Source organism: Magallana gigas, chromosome 5, assembly GCF_963853765.1.
Source record: "Magallana gigas chromosome 5, xbMagGiga1.1, whole genome shotgun sequence".
NCBI classification, from domain to species: Eukaryota; Metazoa; Mollusca; class Bivalvia; order Ostreida; family Ostreidae; genus Magallana; species Magallana gigas.
The window spans coordinates 18,331,641-18,359,342 of record NC_088857.1 but is presented as its reverse complement, the minus strand read 5'-3'; the positions used below and the strand labels follow the sequence as shown (position 1 = coordinate 18,359,342).

General features: G+C 33.7%; 4 protein-coding genes across 10 annotated transcripts; 2 read left to right on the top strand and 2 right to left on the bottom strand.

Moving 5' to 3' along the window:
* The first annotated feature begins 1,293 nt into the window (after positions 1 to 1,293).
* LOC105338955 (transgelin-3) lies at positions 1,294 to 7,672 on the top strand. 6 transcript variants are annotated; one of them, XM_011444301.4, is made up of 6 exons: positions 1,294 to 1,448; positions 3,592 to 3,712; positions 4,841 to 4,927; positions 5,033 to 5,091; positions 6,710 to 6,932; positions 7,168 to 7,672. In XM_011444301.4, the coding sequence occupies exons 2-6, from the start codon at positions 3,653 to 3,655 to the stop codon at positions 7,231 to 7,233; spliced, it is 495 nt and encodes a 164-aa protein (XP_011442603.1). In that variant the 5' UTR covers positions 1,294 to 1,448; positions 3,592 to 3,652; the 3' UTR covers positions 7,234 to 7,672. The 6 variants fall into 6 exon arrangements, with proteins under 6 accessions (XP_011442603.1, XP_011442600.1, XP_011442598.1 ...); XM_011444298.4 differs by lacking the exon at positions 3,592 to 3,712 and adding an exon at positions 3,208 to 3,294 and having other exon boundaries at positions 1,307 to 1,448; XM_011444296.4 differs by lacking the exon at positions 3,592 to 3,712 and adding an exon at positions 3,060 to 3,159 and having other exon boundaries at positions 1,307 to 1,448.
* Positions 7,673 to 10,253: 2,581 nt separating this feature from the next.
* LOC105338953 (uncharacterized) lies at positions 10,254 to 14,193 on the bottom strand. 2 transcript variants are annotated; one of them, XM_066086048.1, is made up of 5 exons: positions 13,947 to 14,193; positions 13,486 to 13,678; positions 12,260 to 12,477; positions 10,811 to 10,864; positions 10,254 to 10,611 (listed from the first exon to the last, which is right to left on the bottom strand). In XM_066086048.1, the coding sequence occupies exons 1-4, from the start codon at positions 14,005 to 14,007 to the stop codon at positions 10,824 to 10,826; spliced, it is 513 nt and encodes a 170-aa protein (XP_065942120.1). In that variant the 5' UTR covers positions 14,008 to 14,193; the 3' UTR covers positions 10,254 to 10,611; positions 10,811 to 10,823. The 2 variants fall into 2 exon arrangements, with proteins under 2 accessions (XP_065942120.1, XP_019927252.3); XM_020071693.3 differs by lacking the exon at positions 10,811 to 10,864 and having other exon boundaries at positions 10,257 to 10,611; positions 13,947 to 14,188.
* Positions 14,194 to 14,894: 701 nt separating this feature from the next.
* LOC105338952 (small ribosomal subunit protein uS14m) lies at positions 14,895 to 16,931 on the top strand. Its single transcript, XM_011444294.4, has 3 exons — positions 14,895 to 15,030; positions 15,990 to 16,187; positions 16,657 to 16,931. Exons 1-3 carry the CDS (start codon positions 14,986 to 14,988, stop codon positions 16,837 to 16,839), a joined length of 426 nt encoding a protein of 141 aa, XP_011442596.2. The 5' UTR covers positions 14,895 to 14,985; the 3' UTR covers positions 16,840 to 16,931.
* A 754-nt stretch (positions 16,932 to 17,685) lies between these two features.
* Positions 17,686 to 27,649, bottom strand: LOC105338965 (aspartyl aminopeptidase). The gene is made up of 15 exons (XM_066086047.1): positions 27,573 to 27,649; positions 27,381 to 27,459; positions 24,511 to 24,599; positions 23,441 to 23,554; positions 23,045 to 23,170; positions 22,462 to 22,586; positions 22,007 to 22,100; positions 21,507 to 21,614; positions 21,164 to 21,241; positions 20,935 to 21,015; positions 20,363 to 20,520; positions 20,196 to 20,235; positions 19,955 to 20,056; positions 19,356 to 19,523; positions 17,686 to 18,884 (listed from the first exon to the last, which is right to left on the bottom strand). The coding sequence occupies exons 1-15, from the start codon at positions 27,573 to 27,575 to the stop codon at positions 18,840 to 18,842; spliced, it is 1,410 nt and encodes a 469-aa protein (XP_065942119.1). The 5' UTR covers positions 27,576 to 27,649; the 3' UTR covers positions 17,686 to 18,839.
* Positions 27,650 to 27,702: the final 53 nt, after the last annotated feature.

The following is a 27,702-nucleotide window of genomic DNA, read 5'->3' as shown; positions in this document are numbered from 1 at the left end:
TAGCGATCATTGCAGAATAAATAGGATACTGCTGATTCGAATCATGTATCTTCACGACAGCGTCCGACACCTTCATCCCCAAATAAACCATAATTAAATAAAACGCTTAACTGTTTTGGATTTGTGAGGCTTGCCCGGTTTTGATATTGTTTATCTCTGTGGACTGTTTGGTTCATTTTTTCAACTTCTCTTCTATTTTGCTTTATTTGCTCGTACAGATAGATAATTATGTTAGATCAAACTACAAACGTTACAAATGAAACGGCAATTAATAGCATACATATATAATTAAATAGTATGTAAAAGGTTTTTGCCTGTTATGTATTTTCATGTGTACAACAATAGGTAGGAAGTTAACTATGTTCATTACATGGCGATATTAGATAACCGAGAAAAGAATATCTTGAGGTCTTCAGAAAACACACACTAAATGATCGTCTGCTGGTAGCGAAATAACTGATCTCCTCAAGATGCTGTATAGCTGTCATAAGAGTACACGAGATGCACTTAGATGAACCCGGTAGGATTCATCTAGACATTAAATCCGCCCCTACATAGCAGTTATTAGCATTTCTGCAGAGTTAGCTGGCCTTGAGTGCTACCTTTAGGTATTTTCTGCTTGTTAATGCGCAAACCGATGTCAGCTTATAAATGGTCATAAAATCTCTTTGGTGGATATCATAGATGTTTAATAGATATCGTCATTACCACAATTTACACGAACCCGACCCCCTCCCTCCCTCCCTCTCTCTCTCTCTCTCTCTCTCTCTCTCTCTCAAAATAATAAAGAAAAATAGCTATCAGAAATCAAATATATAAATTGGGGTTAAAATTTTCAATGAGGCTTTATGATGCAAAGTTTAATCTCTGTGATAACATTCGTTCAAAGAAAGATAAAGATTGAATTAAATATCTTCTATGCCTGCTGTTTTAATGTATTCGAAAAGAAAAAGCCAGCGATAATGGCATAGACAAATCTATCTGTTTTTCAAGAAGACACACATGCTAAGTGTGAAAAACTCGTAAGTATCTGAAATATTTTCAGAATGCTGAGAGCTGCAGACGTTATTATTATTACTCACAAAACGCACAATGCTTGAAATACGAATGAATCTCCAGTCTTCCCAACAATGTGTTGTTAGGGGGTGGCTATTTTTAACCGTGTTTTTTTTTTTCTTTGGGTGAGCACAACAACCTTTCACAAGATCAGTCAGTCAAATTTTTAGATAGGTAAAAGTTACAATCGGGCCTCTCAAGATCTCGGGTTACTCATCGCGGCGAGCAGACGAGATGTGCGCGTGCCGTTGGGCGGCGTGTCTATAAATGGAGTTCTAATGCAAGGGATGCTGGGGTTGAAAACCAGAATTTTATCGTAAGCCAAGCAATTCTCCGCTTCCGTGTGTACCAATACTTTTCAAGCGTACAGGTTGTCTGTTTTGTTTCCTCATGTAAGTAAATCCAATTTTTTTATGATTTATATATAAAGATATTTTTCAAATTTGAAAATAATGTCCATGAAATTACATATCTAATCAAATTGTTTGATTTTATTATTTTTTAAAATGAAATTCTAATTCCAAATCAAAATAGAACAAACGAATGGATATCATTTAAGATTTTTATAGTAGAATATTGTTGCATATTTTCATCGTATTTTGTTTTTTAAATGCTTGACAATTTTCAATGAAAATCAATTTGATCCCAATGATCAAACCCAAAGTATGATAAACTTTTAGTTAAACATACACGTCAGATGGAAAGTTTCACTTCTTTGAAACGCATATTTAAAAAAAAAGTAAAATGTTTGAAATCTGACCAGAAAGGGGAAGGGGAAAAGGGGGGGGGGGGTTATAGCTATATGAACGCAGGTCAATTATGCTGACGAGAATTTGAAGAAGCCATGAGTCAGCCCAAACCGGTTTTGTGTGAACAGTATATGGAAGCATCTTTATGATCTTGTTAATCCGGCGAGGGGTGAAGGACGCGATGCGTAGTTGTAGATTCTTGGTAAATGTGATTGGAGGAAAGATATGCCTCTGTCGGCTCCAATTAGCATACCTAAACAATAAAAGCACGCAGAGCTAAGAATTTTGCTTACATTTATACCTGAAAATATTATCAGACAGGACAGGGGTATGTATGATAATTTCTCAACATTTTTTGTTTGTTAACTATTGATTTCCCTTTTACATTGTGATATCAATTAATGAACCAACTTTTGAAAGGGTAAAATAATTATTTTAAAAAAAAATTCACTCGTTATAAATTTTTTGCTTGTTAATTTAAACGCGAAGAAAACTTTGCTCTTAGCTAGAGATGGTTTCTGTATAATACTAAATACCAACTGATGGGAGTTTTAAAATCTTATCACAAAACACACCATGAGTCATGCCTCTGCGAGCTGCCAAATCGTGTTCATTTTAAGACACTGGAATTTTCTGGAAAATGTATGCAAAGAGTTTGATCGTAAAGTTAAAAAGATACAAATTAATGACCATTTAATAAAGTAAGGATAATTCAGAATCTTGCATGTCCGTAAATAAATCTTTAGGAAGTAAATAACTTTTGGAGAACAACCAACGTTTCTGTTTCGGTTAAAATCCACTGCCAAAAAAAAATGTTAAAAGAAAAGAAAAAGCCAGGTGTGGTGCTTAATTACGAAATGCAACAGTTAAAAAGAAGATCCCGAGTGCGTTTTAATTGATCAAATACAAAACCATTCGGCAGTTAGTTTTGTGACGTATGTTTAATGGTTTCTTGGCTTTAAGATACGATGGATTTAATTGATGAATCTTTGTTCACATACAGAGATAAAGCATTTCAGCAGTGTTTGTTAACTTATTATCAAATATTACTGATAGAATTGTTTGAATTTTGATTGCTCGGTTTAATAAAATAAAACTAATCAATATTTTTACTATTGTACTTTAAAAAAAAATATAACAAAAAAACAACAAGACGACCTATTCATATTCAGATAGAAATTGTCAATATTTCCACCCCAAAGTTAGTTATGTCCATTTCCAAACATTTCCTTTTCATTTTTGATAAATTTTCAGCCCGTTTGCTGTGAGACTAGACTATAAAGCAAAGATGTCTGAAAAAGTGCGCGCCTCCAAATCCGGTTTCGGCCGTGACGTCGATCACAAAATGGAATTAGTAAGCTAAATGTTTAAGCATTTTGCACATTTTCATTTTCATATCTAGAGTGAAAACCAGGAAAAGACACAAAACATGGGTGATCGCGCGGCAAAGTCAGGCTTAGGATATGAAGTAGACAAGAAAATGGAAGCAGTAAGAGGACTATAGGAGTGGCGTTTGACACCCTTTGTTTCCTCCCTTTTTTGTCTCGGAGGGAAAAAAGGGATTTTTTTTTTAAAACTAACCTCGACGACAAAATTCATTTTTTTTCAAACATCGCTCTTGCTTATGTTCTCTTTTATCGATGGGTTTTACCCCTCATTCCATGCAAGTTTAAAGCAACATGTGTGGTTTTCACTACGAGACACAAAAAGGTTACAACTAACCCACGTGACACAATATTCTGAATCACTGACCATAATTTCTTTTCTCATGAACGTTTTTCCACAGAAACTGGTCTTTACCTCAGGTTCTTGACACACAAAAAAATTATAAAAATTGAGGGCCAACGATGTCCTTTCGAGCCTCCAAATCGGGGTTGGGCTATGAAGTTCAAAAGAAATTGGAAGCCGTAAGACTGCAAAACCTATATCCTTGTAATATATATAGAACAGTTACTAGCTCACTATCTATTAGCTTTATCACAGTACAGACAGAAAAGACAATGCTATCACTGCATGTGTTCAGATTTAATAAATACCATCATTGCTTTTGTCCGGCATGAAGCAATGTGCTTTATCACGCTTTTTACAGTTTTCTATGGCAAGCTGCGTGTTTCCTCGTCAAATTTATCTTATGTCTCTGCAAAAATTTTAACATCTTCCTCCCGCAAACAAATTTGGAAAAATCCTTTCAAGTCAGTTTATGTTTATCTGTTAGAAGATCCACAGAAAATAGTAAGATTTATTTCTAATTAGGGGGGGGGGGGTGGCTACCAACATGCAGAAAATATTCATTGTAACAATGATTTATTCAAACTTGTATCCAATGTTTATAGTTCACAGCAACGCGAATTATAAATTATGGTTCTCAATCATTTAATGATAAGTTTATTCGGACGATCTTTAACTAGCCTTGTTTCCTGTTGTTGGTTGACGCAAATCATCATCACCATTTGTGTCGTTTTAACATTCTTAGTGATAGCATTGTCTTTTCTGAAAATATACTAGAATACAAATTATATTACATGTCCTTATAAAGATCCGGCTGCATGTCTTTACTTTAAATAGTATATATTTTTGATTTTTTTTTTCATTTGACGTAGGAACCATAGTAGACCACGTTTTTAGTCGATTTTCCTGGTTAAATGCATGCATACTATTTTTTTAAATTCATTTTATATACAAGAACTATGATCATTATTTCATTCATTATATCATTTTCTGTGTGTTGTTACGTTCATAGCTCGTCTCTTTCTTCAAAAGTAGTATCTCTATTCTTAATTGTGTGAAACTAACGGATTATTTTTCTTTTGTAAAACAAAGGCAAAATAACAATATCAAAAGTTTAATGGAAAATATCAGCTTTTTCAATAAAGTGTAACGATAAAAAGATAAATTTAATCAAATAAAAGTGAAATACTTTCTTTCTTCTTTGTATTATTTTTTAAAGAAACTATCGACCTTTAACAGTTTGACATAAATGTAGCAAAATTGGTGCCGTGGCCAGGATATTATATTGAAATATCGGTATGTTTTAGAACTATGATCGGGAGGAGGAAGCAGGAACTCCAGTGCACATTGTCAACTGGCTGAATCAAATGTTAGAAGGGGAACATCCAAAATGCGTAAGTGTATTACTTAACTGTAACACAAGGTTCGATAAACTATAACTCAAGTTCTCCATATCTGGAATATCTAATGAATGAAAGTTATATTACACATTTTTACAGGAAAGCACTGACTGGAAATCCATTTGCAATTACCTCAGAGACGGAGTAGCACTATGCAAGTAAGTTTAAGTGTATCTGTTAAATTTGCCTAGCAAAGCATTGAAATATATAAAAGATTTACTCGCTTTATAATTGCATACACGTGTATCATTTTCGCATATATGTATCTTGATTGTTGCATTTCGAAATGATGAAGTAAAAAAGAGGTATTTCATTTTTTACCCTTCGGTGACTGTTTCGCTGCAAGCTTTATTTGTGTAGCATATTTTGACTTGCATCGTTATATATCATAAAAATGTACTTTATTTTCATTGATATTCGTGGGCAATAAATTTCAAGGATTTCGAAAAATTTACTGTTTTGAGGATATGTATTTTCTTGGACAAAAGTAGTGTCAATAAAATCTACTTTTACAATACTTTGTTTAATAATCTAATTTTGTTGATCTACTCAACAACAAAATCCAATTATAATACGAAAACAAGTGTTCATTGAATATTGATGAACTGTATGTTCAAAGAGTAGTGTATATTCTATTTGTTGTAACTTTCGTTATTTATCAAAAGAAAACGAAATTTAATTCAAAATATTTGTTTTCAATAGATAATGAATAACATCTGCAAATTGTCATGGAATAATATGATAGAAGGATTAAAAATTATATTCCTAAATTTGTATTTGCCTAAAATTTTAGATGAGAGTTTATCGGTCGACTTTTATGAGGTTTGTGTATTTGATAATGTGTACAATTTGCACCAAAATACCTCTGCTAACCTTTTTACCAAAGTGAGAAAGAAATGTATTTTATGCACGAGCAGTCAGACGAAATACCGGGGTATATTTCTTTGAGCGGGAAGATTTAAGTTTATTATTAAAATATCCATTAACAAAATTCCAATTAAGATACAAAGATCAAAATTTGTAATATAATTTATCCAGGGACAAATCTTAAAATTTACATAATATTTTAATGAAGAAAAAAAAACACGTGTCATTATTAAACATCCGTGTGATTTAATTGAATATATTTATAAAAGCCTTGAATTTCTTCAGACGATTTTTATTGCAGAATATAGCAAACGAATTATGTACAGGACGACATAATGTAAAATATAACCGTCTTTTCATAAAGGAAATACAAATATCTTTTCAATTTTTACACAGTTTACAAATGCGTAGCGATTATCTAATAACAAAATCTATTTGACCAATATTTAACGCGTTTTTTATAACATAACTTCCGTTATGAAATCTGGTTTTTTTTTAAGTTGTTTTCAGTTATTTGACTATTTTATCACTGAACTTGGTATGAAACCCAGAGAATGCACGCTTGCCAATTTGTTCTGCACATCATTTTCAATCCATACCATATAAACGTTTTTATATATCTAATATCATCTTATATACATGTATATGCATCATCCTTAAATCCCCAACGTTGCAATAAGCCCTCAGTAGGCTGGCCTTCAGTTCCTATGCATGTCCTTTTTTTTTTAAAACAAAAACATTTTTTCATAATGTAAGGAGCAAGCAATAGTCTATATTTTTTTTAAGAAAAACTTCTTTTAAATTTAACATTCAACTCTTTTTCAAAACTGGCTCTTTTTCAAAATCACTTTTTAGGTAGTAAATCATGGACCTATAACTAATAGCAATCCCTGTCTTCAAATATTTCAGGCTTATCAACAAGCTTTTGAAACAAGAAGGTAGGAACCCCGTCCAGTTCCAGAAAAAAGTAATGTCACCCTTTGTAGCCATGACAAACATTGAAAACTTTAACAAGGGATGCTTGGAGTTTGGTCTAGCCAAAGAATTTGAATTCCAGAGTGGAGATCTGTGGGAAGTAAGGAAAGGACCCTTTTTGAACGTCATTAACTGTCTTCACAGTCTGGGCTTTGTTGTGAGTATATTTATTCTCTCTCTCTCTCTCTCTCTCTCTCTCTCTCTCTCTCTCTCTCTCTCTCTCTCTCTCTCTCTCTCTCTCTCATTTGTAATATTAATGATTTCCCATGGAGGATTGAAAATGTTTGTCATTTGAAAAAATTATAATAAATGGCAAAAATTATGGGGAGGGTCTAAAAAATTCTTTTCTTTACTATCAAACATCCTTTTAAAAAATTTCAATTTCGATGCAGGCCAATTCCAAAAAAGTGATGCCATGTTACCAAGGAGAAGTTACAAAGTTCCTTGACAGGGATTAAAGCTCTAGCCAATCACATCAGCCGTAAGAACAAGTGGTATATCACATGGTCATTGTTGTTTACTCATTTTTTATTGGTTTCCGACTTTTTGCTACAATGCTATTTAAAAATTGTATTTACTTATTTCTAGACTAAACAAATAACTTAGTAAAAATATGTTCATTTCTTTTTCTGAGCTGAATACTGTATAGAGACTAATATTACAGACGCCAAGTATATATTATGCGTAACTTTATGAATATATTTATATACAATGTAGGTAGTCAAAGACTTTAACAATACTATATTTCTTTTGTATACTTTAAAGGAGTATTCTACTTGTAATCTATTTGTAATATACGTATTTATTTTGAATGAAAATAAACCTGTACTCTGACGTCATTACAGATACATGTCATATTTATTAATGTGAATGCTTAATAAATTGTTTTAAACCGTGCCTTATTGTTGAAATTGTTTCTCTTTGGAACTGTGGTTTTTTTCAATATTCGTTGAATCCTATTTTTTGTAGATTTCGCTTTTGAGTTGATTCACGAATTTCAATGTTCATTGAATTGCAAAACTCAAAATCATATTGTACTGATAGGATCATTGGCTACAAATTTCTTTAAGGAATAGGGAATCATTCTTTGAGTATTTTGAGGTGATAATACGGTTGGGATAATAAAATCCAATAAAGTCCGGGGAAAAAAATAAAATCTGAATCACTCCAACCGTATTTCAACACCCCATACTGTTGATACATGGTTCCTTATTAATTATATTTATATAATTTTTAAGCAATTGAACAAAAAATATTGAAATAGTCATAGATGAAATGTATTAGAAAAGACAATCGATAATGTAAATATACTTCATTGAAACTGTGATTTTCACTTTATCCACGAAAACTATGCACACAAATACTAGTGTCAAAGAAACCACAGTTTTTTAAAATGTTAAGGTCAGACGACACGTTCCTCGACTGGCTCGAGCATCTGTTTTGCATCTCCTCGTTATAAAGAGTTCCAGTAAAATTATTTTTATTTAAAGTCGTCCTTAATTTGATTAAAATTTTATTTGTATATAGATATATGCCTAGATGGCCAAGTGGTTAGAGCGGTGGCCTCTCTGCTAGGAGAGCAGGCCCCGGGGCCATAAAAGTTAGACGAGCTCACTTTTGATCTCAGTCTCACTTTTACAAAAGGAATATATAGTGGAAAAGTGAGACTGAGATCAAAAGTGAGCTCGTCTAAGTTTTATGGCCCCTGGGCCTGGCCCCGGTGGCATAAAACTTAGACGAGCTTACTTTTGATCTAAGTCTCGCTTTTTCAAAAGGAACATATAGTGGAAAAGTGAGACTGAGATCAAAAGTGAACTCGTCTAAGTTTTATGGCCCCGGGGCCAGGTTTCATAAGTCATGAGTTCAAGCCCCGGCCCCGGTGAACCTACAATATAGTGATTTTTCCTGTGTTGTTTATTTTTCAATATCAGTAATTCAAGTGTATTTTCAAAAAAAATTATATAGGAGATTGCATATTCTAGAATTTGGCAGAAATGCCTGGTAATTTATCCTAATTTTTTGCAAGAAAGCTTGTCAAAGTAGTAGTAAATCAATAACAAATTCCTGGAAAAAGTTATATAAAATTGAGGAACGTGTCGTCTGACCTTAATATTAAACTCACGTTATATACTTCTATATTGTATTTAGTCGATTTATGTTTTACGAGGTAACATGGCCATCTTTTTAAGCTTCAGATTTAATTAATACCAAATTGGTGGCACTGTATACATTGTACATATAGTTTAAAAATGTCAATTATATTGGACTTAATGACCCTGGTGATACAGTCAAATAGCCACTGCACGTATACACTTTTGCTAACTTAAAAGAATATAACAGTTTATAAATAGTGCCTGTTTAGGAGGGTAACAGTTGAGAAATTGACAACCCTCGAAAACAATTGTCAACCTCTGCGAACCATTGTCAACCGATGCGAAGCGGAGGTTGACAACGGTTTTCTAGGGGTATCAATTTCAATTGTTATACTTTCATGTTAAATACTGAAATCTGATTGGTTAAGACGCGGTTAATAATATTTTCTATTATCCTCAGCGTTAGTAACGCACTTAGCAACGGGTAACATTAAAAAATGTTACATGCGCGAAAATAATGCGCGTACGGTTCGCTGTAGAATTCACGTTATTCCTATATAAAAGCAGTAAAATTTTCTTAAAAATTAAGACAATCAGTATAACAAAATAAATAGTGCCTGTTTGGGAGGATAACAGTTGAAATTGACACCCCTCGAAAACCATTGTCAACCTCCGCTTCGCGTCGGTTGACAATGGTTTTCTCGGGGTGTCAATTTCAACTGTTACCCTCCCAAACAGGCACTATTTATATACTGTTACTCTCCCAAACAGGCACTATTTATTTTATTATACTGAATGTCTTAATTTTAAAGAGAACGGTTTAACTTTACTGCTTTTTTTGGAATGACTTGAATTCTACGGCAAACCGTACGCGCATAATTTACGTGCATGTAACATTTCGTTGTTTGTGTGTTGCTAACACTAAGGGTAATAGTATATAAATAGTGCCTGTTTGGGAGGGTAACAGTTGAAATTGACACCCCGAGAAAACCATTGTCAACCGACGCGAAGCGGAGGTTGACAATGGTTTTCGAGGGGTGTCAATTTCAACTGTTATCCTCCCAAACAGGCACTATTTATTTTGTTATACTGAATGTCTTTTTTAAAATTTTTAAGAAAATTTTACTGCTTTTATATAGGAATAACGTGAATTCTACAGTGAACCGTACGCGCATAATTTTCGCGCATGTAATATTTTTTAATGTTACCCGTTGCCAAGTGCGTTGCTAACGCTGAGGGTAATAGTAAATATTATTAACTGCGTCTTAACCAATCAGATTTCAGTATTTAACATGAAAGTATAACAAAACGGATTATTAACTGCGTCTAAACCAATCAGATTTCAGTATTTAACATGAACGTATACTAAAATGGTTTGCAGCATAGCAATACGATGTTTGAAAAAAAAAGCACAAAGAATTGTTTTTGTTGGTGCTTTTGTTTGTTTAGGTGAACATGGTTTATACAACGATAAACATAACTTGAACTCATGACCTTGTCAAATGAAAACGGTATAATAACTGACGGTTGGTGCTATTGCTACATTCGACGGGTAAGTTTCGGCAGTTTCGCTGTTGATGGTACATCGTCTGCTGGTGACGTCATGGTTGATTGATTTACATCTGACATTCATTTGACAAGCAAATGCACAACGTATAAAGCTCAGGTTTTCCAGCACAGACGCCTCGTAGCCAGTCAAGGCCTTTCCAACGAGAACTCGATCAAAGTAGGAGGACAAATATTCTGTTTAAAACAAAATCAAGATTATATGAATATAATTCAAAATTCGACGAGTTACCTTTTTATCCAATTTATAGGCAACTGAAAAGTGCTTTCAAAAATTAAATTGCAAAGATAATGCTGTTCAAAGTAAATTCTGTTTTTAACGTTACCAACGCCCGAGTGGATTAGGAGAAAATGAGTTTTAAACAAAAAAACAAACCCCTATTTCAATTTCAATTTTCTCTTTCCGAATTTGATTTTTCTTTTTTGCAACCTGTAAACACTCGAAATGATTAGAGCAAATTATGGATTATATATCGGATACTCATGGGATTGTCTTGGTAGCAGACAGGAAGGACCATTAAAGAGATAGCCTACATGTAGCTTGAATACTCACTGTATTTGTATAAATGTAAATATACATAGGCCTACATCATTTGTTTGAAAAATTTTGTTTATTTTTATGTTTATCGCACTCCCGCGTTGGTTCTGTATGTAGAAGGTGGCGATAAACGTAGAATTAACTTTGGGCGGCCTAACCGGTATTCTTGACTATAAACTTTAAAAAAAAACAAAAGTGTATATCTTATGTTATATGTTGTGTTTTACATACCGGTATGTATATACGCTAGAGAAAGACGTAAAAACGTTCAATGATGAGAAATTTCATAAAGATATCCATGCATTTAAAGAACATTTGCGAATTAGTATTCTCTTGATTTAATTCTCTGAACTTTTCCACCTTTTATTCGGAATTTTTGTTTAAATCTAAACATCATCATGATTTTCATCCTTGGTTATTGACAATAACTTATTGCTTGTTTTCCTAAAATCAGATTAGGAAGAGACTACATTCAAATAATCATATTCTAAAGTGGTATGGTACACCTGTCGATATCAATGTGGATTAAAGTACACAATACACAAAATACTTTCAACATTTTTAGCATTGATTTTCAAATTTTGTAGTATCTGACCAAAGATATTTGGATAGGTAAAAATTTTAAAATCCCCAGTGGGATTCGAAATCATGGCTTATAGATTCGTATGAAACTCTTCAACCCATTGCGCTACGCCGTTAGTTAATAATTTTTAGAAAGAAAAAAAATACATAACTTTACTTGATTTTATTTTTAATTTCTATTGAAATTACGTCACAATGTGGAGGTATCCCATACCACCTTAAACTGACGTTCCCCGTCTGTAATCACATTTTACGTCTGTCATATTTTCATACCGTAATACAAAATTAAACCTTAATAAACACACTACCTTTGCTATGTTGGTTATTTTAAAGCAATATGAGCTGCAATTTTCATGCTGAAATTCTTTTTACGGAAAATGTTATTTCCTACTAAAATGACAAAAATATCATTGTTTTTAAAGTTTTGTTAGCCATATCTTTATTTGAAAAGCCGTATAGAAGCCTTCAATGAACCAAAATTGAATTATTGTCGTCCTGAACAAAAATTGATTTGCTTTATATACCTTAGAAGAAAAATCTTTCTTCTGACGAAAATTCATGATTCTTTTAAAAAATTTTTTATCATAAGAGTCTAATTTACATGCAGACTGATCATATATACTAGCAGGTTTTTGCAGCAAAATAAAATTCTAAAAAATACAGCTCATATTATTTTAAACAATTACTGAAAGAAAAGAAAAATACCTCTCAAAATTGTTTTCGAACACAGCGCTAGTTTGGGAAAGAGGCACTTGACTTCCCGCCATTTGAAGCTGTCGTAGTTGATCATCACACAATGCCAGTCTGTGATTGGACTGTAGACGGCGTCCCAGTTGAAGTAGTACTGTCTCTCCCCCGTATATGTATAGTATTCCTCACTCACCGGGTCCTGGACTCCAATGTAAAACATGCTCCCAGCCGTCCTGCCCGGTATTGAGAGTACAGGATTAATTCACAATTTCATATATAATCTCTGTCTAGAAAATCTTAATTCCTCAGGCAGCAACCTATAGAGGAAAATAACAAATTCCAACCAAAACGGGCGTTTCGTCGATTTGATTTTTAAAATGCGATGTTCTTGCATATTATTTGAAAAAGGCAGGAAATTTTGGAATTTTTTTTTTTGGGGGGATTCGTCCCCATAAATCCACTTATTTTAAAAATATATTGCAGCCCATTTTAACAAACGTCCTTTCTGCCTCTTAAGAGAAACCTTAAAATGAGGCATGCATTTGGAAATAGGGATAAGCAAACACAACAATTTTCTGGAATCACGTTTTGTTTTGTTTTTTGTTTTTGTTTTATTTTTTGTTTTGTTTTTGTGGGTTTTTTGTTGTTGTCTTTTCTTTTTTTTTAACTGTCACAATAAGATTTATTAACATTACAACATTTTTTTTTCTCTTAAGTTCTATAGGAATCAAGTCTTTATTTTTATTTTTTTAAATCAACATCAATGGTGAATACAATGTTCATGTATGATAATATTCCGGCAATAATGACAATTGGCCAATAAATTACGATGTACAAACAAATAAAATAGTAAGATCGCCCTTGTCATTTGTCAGTATTTTATCAATATTGTCTGATTTATATGGAAATTTTCTAAATATGGCCAAACTAAACACACTTCTTCTTAAACAAATCTCAAATATCGTCATGACATCGGGGTTTGAAACATGTCAAACTGCAGCTGCATAAATATCTACATGCATGTTAGGTTGGAAATTAATAATTAATTCGTGAAAAAGTGACTTGCATGCGTGCTTGCCTTTCCAAGCAAATACATGTATTGTGTGCTCTATTATACATTTTTTTTAAATAAATCTCTCTCTCTCTCTCTCTCTCTCTCTCTCTCTCTCTCTCTCTCTCTCTCTCTCTCTCTCTCTCTCTCTCTCTCTCTCTCTCTCTCTCTCTCTCTCTGAGATACGTACAACGTCCCGGTGAAAGTTTTCTCTACAAAAGCCTGTGCCTCCGCACTATTCACCCAGGCCAGAGTTCCGCCATCTTTCGCACACAGCTTGCTGCTGTCGGTACTATTCTGGAAAGTTGTAATCATCCAGTAACAGTAGTCGTACAGCCCAGTCAGGGGCCGGAAGATGTCTGTGCAAGCTGCTGTCAGATTTACTACAAAGATACATTTTTCTATTCGTGGGACACTCAAAGTATATTTGGGTCTTAAACGTAATCATTGCTAGAATTGATGGCCGAGTAAAGAAAAAAATGGAATCACGTGTATACCTCCGAAGTGAATTGTCCTCCTCCTTTTTTGTTCGCACGTACATGTAATACATTATCACCATAGCGGTATTTATTTAAAAAAAAAAAAGACACACATATATACATTTCACAAAGATTCGTTTACAATGCAGGTATTATTCTATGATAATCTTACCTTGAATGTGAGTGGCATTCCAATGGACCAAAACAAACAACAGCAAAGTAAGTTTATCCATTTCCTAGAACCTGATTTCATTACAAGCAATACCAGCTAGGACAATGTTGACATTGATCATTCCATTTATACTCGTTTCTATTAACCCGGCTAATTACTCATAGACATGGCTCCTAAAAATAGTCAGTGAAAAGGTATTTATCATAAACAAGCTAACACTATATTAATTCAGAGAATTTATGGATTCTTTTATGGAATGTGGCTTGCTTTACCATACATGCATAAAAATGTATGCGAAGTCTATTTCGCAGATTTAATCATCTAGAATTCCAATATTTTTTAAACACACGCAACACTTTTTAGAACTCGACCAAACATCCTCTAGGATAAAAACCCCCAAGAATGGTTTTATTAGATTTTCATTTACCTAGCGATGCACAATAAATATTTTCTCGGATGAACAGACTGAATTATAATCAAAGGGAATCTTATTAATTCCCTTTGGATTAATCAAAGCATTGGAAGTAAAAAGTCATGTTTCGAGGTCCGTTGCAATACGTCAATGTAAGAAATCGCTTACCGCCTCAGCTATTTTATTGATGCAAAAGAGTTTGGGGATTATCGGCGACCTTCATGTCGACAACCATATTAGTTCATTCGATCGAGAAACAAACGTAATCTTATTTATCCGAACACATATATCGATGAAATGTTATTGAACAGTTGAAGTCAGATAGTTTGCACACGGGGATTAAGATCCCCCCCCCCCCAATAATTAAAAAATGACTATAATCATAAATTTCTGCAAATATATGTACATATAGTTACCCGCGTGTCATTTATGCCAAATGTGGTTGGTCCAGCTTTCATATATGTAGGATAATGACAACTGTAAGAAAGTGGCTTTTTGTAGAGTGTGGTATTATTTTCACTGCCAAAGTATAATTTTAAAATGGATTTTAGAACTGGTGAGCATTAAGGCCCTCGAGCACGTTGTTAAAAAAGAAAGTCGGGTTCGAGAAACACTTCAAAGATAAACATGGCTGCAAGCCGTGTTGGAAAGTGGTTTTTTAACCTTGCAAAGGTAACATTAAAGTTATAGAGAGGTATTTTCGAGACTTAATACAACAAATGTGTTTATACGTTTATGCTAACCGAGAATTAAATGAATATTTTTTGTAAATGTTTCCTTTTTTATACTAATTTGTTATCAGTTGAAAATGTAAAACTCCTCGCCTGTTGACCGATGTGAGTTCTCGCCTCAATATATATGTGTTTGATTGACACACACCCATAAAAAGCATTTTTGTGTATGGATGTAAACGTCAAATCAACCATTATAATTAAATTGGCAGTTTCCTGGTAAAGTTGCAGCTGTCTGGTATTCCTAATTTCCTCTGACGCTTGTCTGACTTCTATGAAATTAACTTAAATTAACTTAAACTTAAATCTATGAAGTTAACTTAAATAACTTGCTTAACTGGAATATTTAAGTTTAAAGACCTTATAGCCTGATTTACAGAGCATTTAAATGTTCACTAGTTTGAACGCCCATATGTCTCTAATTGTCTTTAACAAATCCTGTGGAATCCTAAATAATTACAAAATATTATAATTTTAAAAAAAAACATTTTACTGATGCATTACTTGGCACAGAAGTTTATTTAAAAAAATCTTTAACCAAAGTAAAGAAATTGGTTTTGCTTTCATGCGAAAATAGTGCCAATCAATTGATTGCCAAGTTAATTGAACACACTTTCCTTCCAAGTTAGTTGAAGAGGTTTGTGAGTGATTTAAACATTTTGGAGGCACATGATAACACACTACAAAACTAGATAGTTAGGTCCAAAATAAAAATAAAAAATTTGTGTGCAGTCAGTTGCAAATTTTTGCATGCATGGAACAGTTAGAACTGTACCTGAATCTCTTGTCCCGGTAAAATTTGACCAAAATTTCTGTACAGCTACAGCACCGAAGTTGGTAATTAAAAATGTCTTTAAAGCATAATGATTTATTTGAAATTTGAATGTTCCTTATTTTCAGCCTGTAAATTCGCATGTGACTCAGCAATCCAGCCTGTTAGCCAATCAACAGAATCAGTTGAACCATGTTAGAACTAAAATGGTGGACTTCAGAATGATCAGGGACAACAAAAGGAGGAAAACGGTTCAGGAGTATGGCCCAGAGAGGTTCCGAATTAACATGGTCCGCAAAAGCAAAATTATTCCAAGGGAAATAAAGGTACTTCCTGTAATATTTTTATACAGGCCCCTTAACAAAGACCCTTTAATATATACTGTTTTTATGGTATGATGTTTATAAACTGGTACATTCTATTGATAAGCAGTGTATTGTATTAAATTTGGATTGTATTCAGAAGGGGGCCTCTAAGCACACTCATCAATTTTGGAATACATGTACCAGTACATACCTACGACATATTTTTACTTTACTGTACTCTTGGAATACCAAACGCCTTATTAGTTTGAAATCATGTACCATAATATATTTATACTTTAATATGTACTATAGGAATATCAAATGCCTTGAAATTATGTACCATAATAAATTTATACTTTACTGTACTCTTAAAATACCAAACGTTTTGAAATTATACACCATATTATATCTATACTTTACTATAAACTCTTGGAATACAAACATCTTGAAATTATGAACCATGTCTGTAAAATGATCTGTTCCATTTCAGGAAATTGCTGACAAAGAGATCAGGGAGTTCCCATTAAACAGTGCACCTGTGAGACTGCACAACAGGTGTATATTGACTTCACGTCCCCGTGCTGTGCTAAAAAGATGGCACATTAGTCGGATTATGTTTCGCAGTCTTGCAGACTATAATAATCTTTCTGGGGTTACAAGATCATCTTGGTGATTTATTTCAATTATACATGTATTTTTTGTTCACTCTACTTTACATGAAATTGTATTCTGATGCGACTTTTATTAAAAACAAAATTAAGAAAATACTGAGTTTTTAATGAGTCCTTACAATGTTCGTGACTTTGATTTAAAGTACATACTAATTACTAGTATGGGAACTATTGGGAAGATTTCAATTATGGCAAACAAAAATGCAGGCTAGTAGCCTAGGTTTGAAAGTGTTGCATCATATTTTCCTCAACAATTTTTACAGGTCGATATATTCACGTCTGCGAATGTTACATGTATTGTCATTTAAATTTTAGACCACGTGGTTATATTTGACCCTTTCAGTTTTGCAGTGAAAATCGTTCCTTGTGTTTGTAGTCAATATCATAGGATCTAGGTACTTGTAGTCAAATATAAAATCTAAACGTTTATTGATTTTAAACTTTATCTTCATTAATTGGTGGATAAAATATGTTCTAGAAATGAATGTAACATATTACAAAAAATAGTTTTTTTTCTGCTGTTGCAACAATTAACATGCTTAGTAGAGATCCCCCTAAGGGTTTATTTTCGACCCGCGCCTGACCTAGTAATAGCAACGATAAAGAAAACATTCACAGGGGTGATATTTAATACCAACTGCTCTTAAATCATTTCACTACAAATGTTGACTTTTTTCTATGAATTATTTTTTTAATAACCTTACCACTCGGGTAAGAACAAGTGACAACTTTCTTCAATGCACTAGTACTGGGGTATATACTGTAAATGTCCTCTCATGCAGATATTTTAACATTAACTGTATTTATTAAACAGTATTTTTGACATGATCGCAAGAAATAACCTCCACTGATGTGATAATATCTATTTATTAATTCACAATCTACCAAACTGTCTGGATGAATGAGAAATCAGTCTTTCAGCCATATACAATTTACATGTACAAGAATACAACATATGAACATGATCATCTGTAAATGATTTTTAATTTCAATTCATATGCACCAAAATGCTATAAAATTAGTTTTAACACTTAATAGCATATCTTTTCAGAATACAGATTGAATGTCAAATTACTAGAAGACCACCAGTACAAAAAAGCTGGTTAAATATAAACATGGATATACCCGGTAGTAAAATCATGGATATGGCAAAGTTTTATATTTGTTCAAGGCAAAATAATATCGTTTTCAAAATCCCATAAGTTAATATTAATGTTCATAAAATTCTTCAGCTTTACCACCCAATAACTTTAAATCATGCTAGGTAATACCTTTGTGAGAATACCTTGTAAGAAAACAGTTTATTACAAATTTGCTTTTGTTATTGCCATTACTGTGCAATTGTATTACCAATTTGTTACTCAGACATGAAAAGTCTTTTAAATTATAGAGAAGTGAATCCACAGGTCCCAGGGACTCTGCATTATCCATGTTTTAGTGTGTAATCAATTCATGCATAAATTAATATTAAATTTGCCAACTCCTTAAATATTTATCAAAAAAATTAAATAATTCTTATTTATGCTAATTAAACAGTAACTTCACAATCCCTGATAAATATCTGCATGTAAGTGATCTTACAGTGCTCGACCTGAAATTCAGTAGGAATGTTCATGAAATACTTGTACACCTGCATTTATAAAACCTGAAGTCATTTGATAAAGTAATTTAAGAACTACATTATTGTAAAAATATATCTTGAAAAAAAAAATATGATCCTAAAATCCTGTGGAGTTATCCATAGGATATGCATACATATAATAAGTAATATGTAGAGTTTTATAGCTGTGGAGCAAAACAGTTTTACAGAAAACATGGATGACAGCTCCACCCTAATTTTCATCATAATAATAGCTTAGTGCACAGGGACTTGGTAAATTTTCTTTCATTATTACAAAAAATCTTGTATAACATATGTAAGCTTGTATACATGTAAGCATTTCACAGAATCATTTCTTCTTTTTTAATTTTGATGCAGAAGTCCTCTTTAGTGGAACCAAGTTCATTGCAGGGATGCAAAAACACTAGGGTAATGTTCAAAGAATGCCTGGGGAAAAAGAAACAATACATTAATTTCAGATGCAGTTCTATCAATGGGATGCATATGGTTTTTGGTACATGTGTATATCCAAATAAAAACCTTAGATACATGGGCAACTTTGCCAACTTCGTTGCAGAACTTACGGCTTTTTGTGCTGCTATACCATACTATTTATTGTTTGTTGAGATTTTAAAGATTGATTTTATAATATAGAAAATAAAGTTATGTACATTATTCTTGATTTCATTTGAAAGAGGAGATTGATTGATAAACACATTAGGATAAATGATAAATAGATAAAGAAATAGATGAATGTTTAAGAGTTCAATTGTTTATGCAAAGCAATTAGACGACAAAATGCCGCGAAATTTCCTTCTAGGAAAGTGTCGTCGCGCGTAAAATCCCCCATGAAGATTTTCAAAAGTTGGCACGTATGGACAGTTATCAATAAATCATAGTGGCAAACTTTATCTTTACCTTGAAGAGCTGCGATGTTTGTAACACACTACTGGTGCAGCACATTTCTCGGATGGAGTGCATGCTGAGCTGGGGAGCTCCCACATCAATGGTGGGGATTCCTAGCTTGGCAGACATGATGGGTCCTATCGTAGATCCACAGGCAGAGTCATTCCTCACAACAATTTCCTACAAAATACCACGAAATACTAGTGTGTACCATTTTCTTCATGTTTTTTAAGACATACATACATATTCTTTATTATTATTATTAACAGTAAGATAAGAAAAATCTCAATCAATGCTAACATATGAAAATGTGTATGCAAACAATTTTTTCTATACAATGTATAAGTAAATGTATGTCATTGGTGATTAACTTCAAATAGGCCAACATAATGTCATCAAAAAATTAATTCTGTTTAAATTCAACCTCACACAATCAAGTTCTCATTTTTGTGACATACCGGTATTTTAAAGCAGATTCATCTCTATCCTTTAATATCTCTTTCCTTTACAAGCAGAAACCTTATTGATGATAGATTCAATTTAGCCTCCAATCCCTATAATAATTGTGAAATTAAGCTGTCACTTTGTTACACAGGGACAAGCTTGTTTACCTGAAGAGGGCACTGTTCACGGCGAGCAATCTCCCTCAGAATGGATGCCGTCATCGCAGTGGTGGCATACCTCTGATTGGCATTAAATTTGACAGCAACACCCTGCAAATTAAAGCATTGTCATCATGACTTCAGCATGGCTAATAACCAAAAGAAACGGAGCACAAACAATAAACTTGTCGAATTATAAAACTATAAATATTACTATTGTACAGCTGATATAAATCAAAGAACCACTTGCCTTGTGAAGTCCAATTTTGTGGTTATCTTCATGTTTTTCTCTAGAAAAAAAAATAGTAAGGTACCTATCTGTTACATCTTTAAATAAAAAAAAATTAAAATTAAAAAAAATGATGAAACAAATAAGACAGATTTTAATTCTTAAAGAAGAGGTCGATGTGAACTTACGGGTAATTAGGATGGACGGCATGAGCTTGGTCAGCACTGACCATGTAGGACTTTGGGATAGCCTCCTCAAAAGCCGTGCTGGTCCCCCCAGCACTCAGACGCCTGAGAACAAGTTCCTGTAGGGTGGAAGCAGCACCCTGGGCACTCTCTGAACCAACCTAAAGGGTACATGAACATACAAGAGAATGAGGACCCAGTCAACAGAACCATTTGTACCTTCATATACTGGAATTTCACTCAGGAGATTTACATACCGTAAATGAAAGTTATAAGATTTTACACCAAACAACAAATATCAAATTTTTTCATGTACCAAAAATCTAAACTCCCTGAAGGGTGTTTCACATCTTCCCAAGTCATGGGTTTCTTGATCCGCATCGCTTTTAACAAACGTTTGTGAAAAGCGATGCAGATCAGAAACCCTTGACTTGGGAAGATGGGTGTTTCATAGAATTTCAGGAATTATCTATAAGTGAACTGATGTAAAAAATTGGGGGAAAAAATTATTCCATATACAGGTAGGCATAATTCAACACAAATATTTATCTGAAATCTTTATAACGGAACATTACTTCTTCATTGTCAAACAGACAGATGAGCCTGATGTTTGGGTCAGCAGCCAAACCATTTCCATTGCAAGATTCTGCCAAAGCCTGAAATTGAATCATGGTTCTTATTTAATTCTTTCAATCAAAACAGAGACAATTAATTTTCAAATTTAATGCTGTCAAACTCAAAGATATACTCTTAGACTATTTTAAGTTCTATATGTATAACTGAGTTGTTTGTAAATTAACATACAGTGGTGGCACAGTATGCATTGAGCAAGTTGTCCAATCTGGGGGAGAAAATGAACTCGTCTAATACACCACCAATAGCCTGCAATGTAACAACATACATGTTCATGTATACAGTACACTTGCACATTTATTCATCTCTTGGAATACATGTACTTCAGTTTTAATTGAAATAAAGTAATGCTTTGCAAAAACTTAATCATTATGATTTAATTTTTTGCATTATATACAGTCATTTTGCATTATCGTTTACAAAACATATCTCACTATAAAAGCAATTCTACATTTATAAAGAAAATCATCGTGCACGTTATTTTTTAATAGCGAGCTTCTTCACTTATACTTACAGCTGGTTGAGTGTCTGCCAAACAAAGTTCAAAGTCCATCATCTGCTCTGGCTGAATGTTCAGTTTATCACAGATAAGCTTCACTAATAATGGTTGATGCTTGTCTTTCTGTTAAAGAAAAAACCAGTATAATAGTTTATACACATGCAGTTATTAGCCTTCACTATGTCTAAGGGGTTTCCTTTCAATCAAAATGACTTCCAGACAAGTGCAGAGTTTTTTTTAATGATAAGTTCCCAACAAGATGGGTGCTCATGCTAAAAGAGACATTTATTAAAGGGATTTTATGTTACGGATTTCATTTTTTCTAAAAAATAATCACTAAAATGCAATGGTTTGACATTGCCTAATAATAAGGAGCCAACACAGTGTTTAATATCCATATTCAAACATATTCATACAGGTTAAAAAAATATTTAAAATATCAAATTATATTCACACATGTTCCTTCATTTCAAACAAATGAAACTGTGTTGATATTAATAAAACACCCTTCTTACCTCTTCTTTGAGAGCATCTTTGTTGTTTTCTCCAGAAGGCTTTGGAGAACCACCCTGAAGTTCTGCTTGCACTGCTGTTGCCAACACAGGTATTCTATAAAGAATTCATAGATATAAAATGGTATTAAATACCTGTTTGCTTAAAAGATTTAAGGTGCAATGCTCCACTCATAAGGCAGATAAGTTCAACTGGAATAAATTGTTTAAAATTTGGCCTCAAAAATTAACCTTTACTTTCTCTGGCCACAAATCTTTAAATACAAGGCTTACATTGCAATAAACTCAATTTGAATGTATTTTATTCTAATTGAAAAACTGAGTTATTCCCCTTTCCAATGTGATTAATTCTTGCTAAGGTGCCTGAGAAATTATTCTTCATTAATTACCGGTAAATAAATTGAAGGAGGGAGACAACAGTACTCTGTTGATTATCCATTCACAGAACTGGTACTTACAGGTGAGATTCTTTATTAGGGGAGAACTTTTCGTTGTGGTCTCTCATTAAATGGATACAAATGTTGGGAATCTTCAGGATTGGTTTCTCTACATTAAGTAACCGGTGCTCTAGTTTATCGCCATTCTGCAAAATTAAACAAATCTTTAATATTTCATCAATGGGTGTGCTTTTTAATTCATCTTGTACATGGCTTGCCTCCACTACCAGTATATTGGTAATGTACATGTAAAATACTAAAATATATTCAAGACCAAATTCTTGTTACATGAAAGTGCGAGTTACATCGCCAACTGTTAAACCAAGATGGAATAACAATGTAACTCAATTTTTTGTAAGACAATGCACTTGCATAACAAAAATATACACGTATTCATAAGTCCAATCAGAATGATAAAATAGAGGCTTAGTCTCAAATCACAAATAGTCCAAGTCAAGGTTGAATGTTACCTTCTATTTATTTACCGGGTACATTAATTTGATCAATTCCTCCAAAAGAAAAAGCATGGCATATTTTCTTTACTTATTAGCACATACATGTAGTTCAATGATACTATAGTCATGTTTGAGTTGATATCACTCACCTTGGTGATGACTCTGCCAGCGAGTGTCAGGTCCCTGTCAAACCAGGTGTGCCATATACCTCCCCCATAACACTGCACCCCCACCATCTGATACCCACTCTTGTCCGTCTTGGAGCGGGGCTTTACCTGCACAGGTTAATAAGAAATCATTACTGAGACCAGTTTCTTGGTATACACGGGTGCATTGTACTTCAATCTCTGAATTCATACAATTTGTGGTTTCATAACTTGTGGTTTAACAATCTGTATTCTTAATAACAAAAGTGCAACTACACATTTTCTAGCATAAATGCAAAAGTCTATGATATTAAAAATACATGCAATTCTTCTATGGATTTGCTAAAGAGTAGACCATGTTAAGATAACAGTAAACAGAGAAACATGCAATCCACGTACCTTTAAACATGGACTGTCAGTATGTGCTCCAATGATACTAAATCCATTCCCAGGCTTGAATTTTCCACCAACAGCAAAAGCTATTATGGTAGAGTGGTTCCGAGTCAAAAAACACTGAAATTAAATGGATGCTAAAAACAGTTTCTAACACACATAACTGAATATGTATACTTATATCTCAAACACTGGCATGAACAAGAAAACCTAGCTACCATGTTTGCCATTCCAGTCAGAGGTCAGAATTAATTGTATTAATTTCTTGATAAATCAATAAGATAGAAAGAAAATGAATTTAAATTTGACTAAGCAAATGCTAAATAAATCTTTTTTCATGCCTTTCACGCGAGTGTAACAAAGGATGCTTATTGATTGGTGGTTGAAGGGGGGGGGATTCATAAAGGATGACAACTTATTGTAAAGGGGGGGGAGGAAGAAATTTTAAGCTCATAATACCGTATAATGGGTATTTTTTACGTGCTGCTAATTTTTACTAATTTTTACGAGTTTTATAAATCCGTAAAAATTAAAGGCGTAAATTTTAACAGAAGTAAAAAAAAAAACACAGCACATTAATTTTCCACATCGTACTTATGAGAGTAATGTTCATGACCTTCAGCTCAGTCCCTGACGGCTGTACATGTAGGTATATTTGAGTGTTTTTGGTCAAGTGGTGATAACAGTTCAGATCTTTCTATCTAGTCTTGAGTATTTTTTAAAACTACGTATAATGCCACGTTAGATTTCAATCACTCAGTCAATAAAAATGAATATTATTCACTGAATAAACACAATCATAATAATTAAGGACTCGTTAACAGAAAAACGATTTTCTGATTTGTATGTGGGTTAACTGTAACAAAGTCACGGCGAAATTTCACCCCCTTTTACCCGAATGATTTTAATTTTTACGGACATGTCCAATTCGTAAAAATATTACGCGTAAAAATTCAAATCGCCCTATTTTAAGACAAATTCGTAAAAAATCACAGCAGTAAAAATTACCCGTTATACGGTATTTAAAACTTTCTTCATATCAAATTGTTGTACATGTATTTGACAGAATTGCCTACCTTGTCTAATGGCTTGATTGACCATGGCTCTGTTTCACTCAGTTCTTTGAATCCAGATGACAGGAGAAGAGCTTTCACCTCTTGGACAACTAAACAACAACAAAAAAGAAGTTCACATAAACCACATAATGGCAATGTTATTAAGATCTATATTCTACTTTGAAATTGGTTGTTGAGAAATTGAGATGAATATTGAAATAAACATATGCAGCAAGCTTTCCAGTTTACATTATAATTAATTATGAAAACAGAAATCAAAATAGCTAGGAGATACCTGTACATGCAAACACTGTATAAATGCTTTTGGATGAAGTATACAGGAAAGATAGGTGGACTCTTATTGATAAACGTGGGGGATATGTGATCATCATGGTAGAATAAAGCCAATTTACAATTGTGAAGACTGCCCAGATCTTGATACTGCATGCGAACTAAACTGGGTCAAGATAACCACACATAGGAAAGATGCAGTCCTAAGTAATTGGTACTCATCACCAAGAACCAAGGTCATTAATTGAAGCTTTGCAACAACTCGATTTATCAATGTCTAAAGTATTCATGTCAGCTACAAATAAGAACTCTCAAATATTCCTGGGAGGAGATTCCAACCTTGGGGATATCAACTGAACTATAGGTTGCAGCATTCAAGGAGCCACAGATTATAATCACACCGTGATAAACTTGTGTCAATACCAAACTGTTTCAGCAGGATCAAGTCAATTCATTACCAACACGTCAGGATCGGACACATGGATTCCCAAAAATACAGTGAAGAAAAAAGCTTTGTACCGCGGATGACAAGGAAGATAAAGCAAATGATACGCAAGGAAAAAGCGAATGTACAAACAAGTTTTGAAACATGGAAAAAAACAGCAGGCAGTCAACAGCTTTTAAAGAATACAGAATGTTTATATGGATGACTATCATAACATGATCATAACATGAACACGTTATTATACATAGAAGAGGGCACACTGTAAAGCTAAAGGGAAGATAGCAGAAACACCATAGGAAAAAGCAAACATATTAAATGAACAACTTGCATCCATATTTACCAAGGAGGACAAAAACAACATCCTGGAAAAAGGACCATTACCACTCACTTCAATGAGAAATATCAGCATCTCAGACTCTAGTGTAAGAGAGAGCATCAAACGCCTAAACAAGAAGAAAGCAAGTGGACCAAATAAGATGCCCATCACATTCTTAATACATGTACAAACAATCAACATTATAACACCAGTAATATCAGTTATATTTCAACAATCATTGGACCGAGGAGAAATATCAGCAAACTGGAAAAATGCGAACATAGTGCCAATTTATAAGAAAGGTGATAGAACAACTCCAGCAAATTATAGACCAGTATCACTCAGAGCTGCTATATCCAAATTACTAGAGCACACCATAGTCTCTCAGATATTGGACCATCTAAACAGAGCAAACATCTTGCATGAAAGTTAACGATTCAACATGGATTCCGTGCTAGACAATCATGTGAATCCCAGTTGCTGATGACAATTAATTGATGATATCACCAAACACTTAGAGCAAGGAAGGCAATATGGGAATACTGGACTTTTCAAAAGCATTCGACAGTTCCACACATATGTCTGTTGAATAAATTACAATAATACAGTGAACAATACAGAGATGGATAACCTCTAAAAGGACCGACAACAACAGGTAGTAGTTGGTAATGCAACAACTACCGGTAGCATGAAACCTGTAACACCTGAGGTCCCACAAGGAACTGTGCTCAGGCCAACACTGTTTCTCATCCATATTAACAACATTGCAGACATCACTTCAACTACTCCACTATTAGCTGATGACTGTATAAACCCGTACTTTGCCTAGACCATGCATGAAATGCTGCAGAGGGACTTGAATACACTAGACTAAGTGAAGTGGAGCGACATCTGGCAAGAGGAAGTTTACATCAAGAAGTGTGCAATCATGCATTTTGGAATATCAACAAGAAAGAAAGCCTTCAACTACACCTTGAAGGGGGAGCCACTCGAGATAGTAGATCACTATCTATACTCAGGAGTTGAACTCAGTGACAACTTGAAATACAACTTATACATAGATAACATCTGCAAGAAAGCTCCAGTGTGTTGGGATACCTGAAACGCAACCTTCAACATTCAGAACTATAAGATACTGCTCTATTTAGATAGAATATGTTCTATCGTTAAAATGACAGATGTCATATGGACCCTGTTTAACGATAGAATTCGTTCCCTATACTTGCTTCGTACCAAATGAAAAAAAATACCGCATTGTATATCACCAAAATTTGGATATGATTGGTCTCAAATACCTATGTTGCTCTTTTATAGTCCCATTTTACCAAATTAACTGTTTTAACAACGAAATCATTGCCACTTTTAACTTTACGTTTAAAAATTCGCTGTTTATGGTCGCCTTGTTAATGATAAAATCTGAGTGAAATTTCCGCCAAAATGGCAGGCAAATTCAAACATGTATATTAAACAAATTGCCTTGTTAAGACCCATTAAATGGATATTTTGTGGACTTCTCTACATATGCATGTTCAAAAAGGTTTGTAATGTATAAAAATGTGCAGATTATTTTGAACAGCCTTACAATTGACGCGAAGCAGATACGCTCTGTGGCTGCTACATTGCACGTATATGTGACGAATGCTTATTGTGACCTGAGCGTAGCCTGGTCATGGTAAAATTATTATTTCTATAGGAACCTGGGTTCGAATCCCATATTGATCAGCTCTCTGTGTTTCTTTGGGGGGCGGGGGGGGGGGGGGCTAAAATAATCGCATTGAGATTAATTGACAAATATTTATGTCGTAAACCCGCCAAACAGTTTGATTGACCCTAAGTTACCATGAAAAGGTGACGGGCTTTTGTTGACAAAGTTTAGAAACTGCTTCGCTGCCACAAGAACGCCGTCTTTGGTTGAAGTCTGAAAATGCAAGTAGAAGCTTGTCAACTGTATTTTTGATGTAAAAAGCAACCGATTTACAATTAAAAAAATAATGTTTTAACATTTTGTTAAATGTCAAGTTACGGTATTACCATTTTTTCTTTTAATGTTCGGTCTACGAGAATCCTAAGTCAAAGGTGCAGGGAATTGGGAAAATCCAAATCTGGGAATGAATAGGGTAATTCTAGAAATGCTCAGGGTTTTGATTTTTGTGTCACTAGT

What these genes read in the sequence shown, in the direction of transcription:
- LOC105338955 (XM_011444296.4), top strand. Translation starts at nt 3,094, where the DNA reads ATGTCTGAAAAAGTGCGCGCCTCCAAATCCGGTTTCGGCCGTGACGTC. An exon ending in TCGATCACAAAATGGAATTA is followed by an intron (nt 3,160 to 4,840) that starts GTAAGCTAAATG and finishes GGTATGTTTTAG; the next exon opens with AACTATGATCGGGAGGAGGA. An exon ending in TTCACAGTCTGGGCTTTGTT is followed by an intron (nt 6,933 to 7,167) that starts GTGAGTATATTT and finishes ATTTCGATGCAG; the next exon opens with GCCAATTCCAAAAAAGTGAT.
- LOC105338953 (XM_020071693.3), bottom strand. Translation starts at nt 14,007, where the DNA reads ATGGATAAACTTACTTTGCTGTTGTTTGTTTTGGTCCATTGGAATGCC. An exon ending in GAATGCCACTCACATTCAAG is followed by an intron (nt 13,679 to 13,946) that starts GTAAGATTATCA and finishes GTATCTTTGTAG; the next exon opens with TAAATCTGACAGCAGCTTGC. An exon ending in AAAACTTTCACCGGGACGTT is followed by an intron (nt 12,478 to 13,485) that starts GTACGTATCTCA and finishes AATACCGGGCAG; the next exon opens with GACGGCTGGGAGCATGTTTT.
- LOC105338952 (XM_011444294.4), top strand. Translation starts at nt 14,986, where the DNA reads ATGGCTGCAAGCCGTGTTGGAAAGTGGTTTTTTAACCTTGCAAAG. An exon ending in GGTTTTTTAACCTTGCAAAG is followed by an intron (nt 15,031 to 15,989) that starts GTAACATTAAAG and finishes CCTTATTTTCAG; the next exon opens with CCTGTAAATTCGCATGTGAC. An exon ending in TTATTCCAAGGGAAATAAAG is followed by an intron (nt 16,188 to 16,656) that starts GTACTTCCTGTA and finishes GTTCCATTTCAG; the next exon opens with GAAATTGCTGACAAAGAGAT.
- LOC105338965 (XM_066086047.1), bottom strand. An exon ending in CTGACAGTCCATGTTTAAAG is followed by an intron (nt 23,171 to 23,440) that starts GTACGTGGATTG and finishes TAACCTGTGCAG; the next exon opens with GTAAAGCCCCGCTCCAAGAC. An exon ending in TGGCAGACACTCAACCAGCT is followed by an intron (nt 21,242 to 21,506) that starts GTAAGTATAAGT and finishes GTTACATTGCAG; the next exon opens with GCTATTGGTGGTGTATTAGA.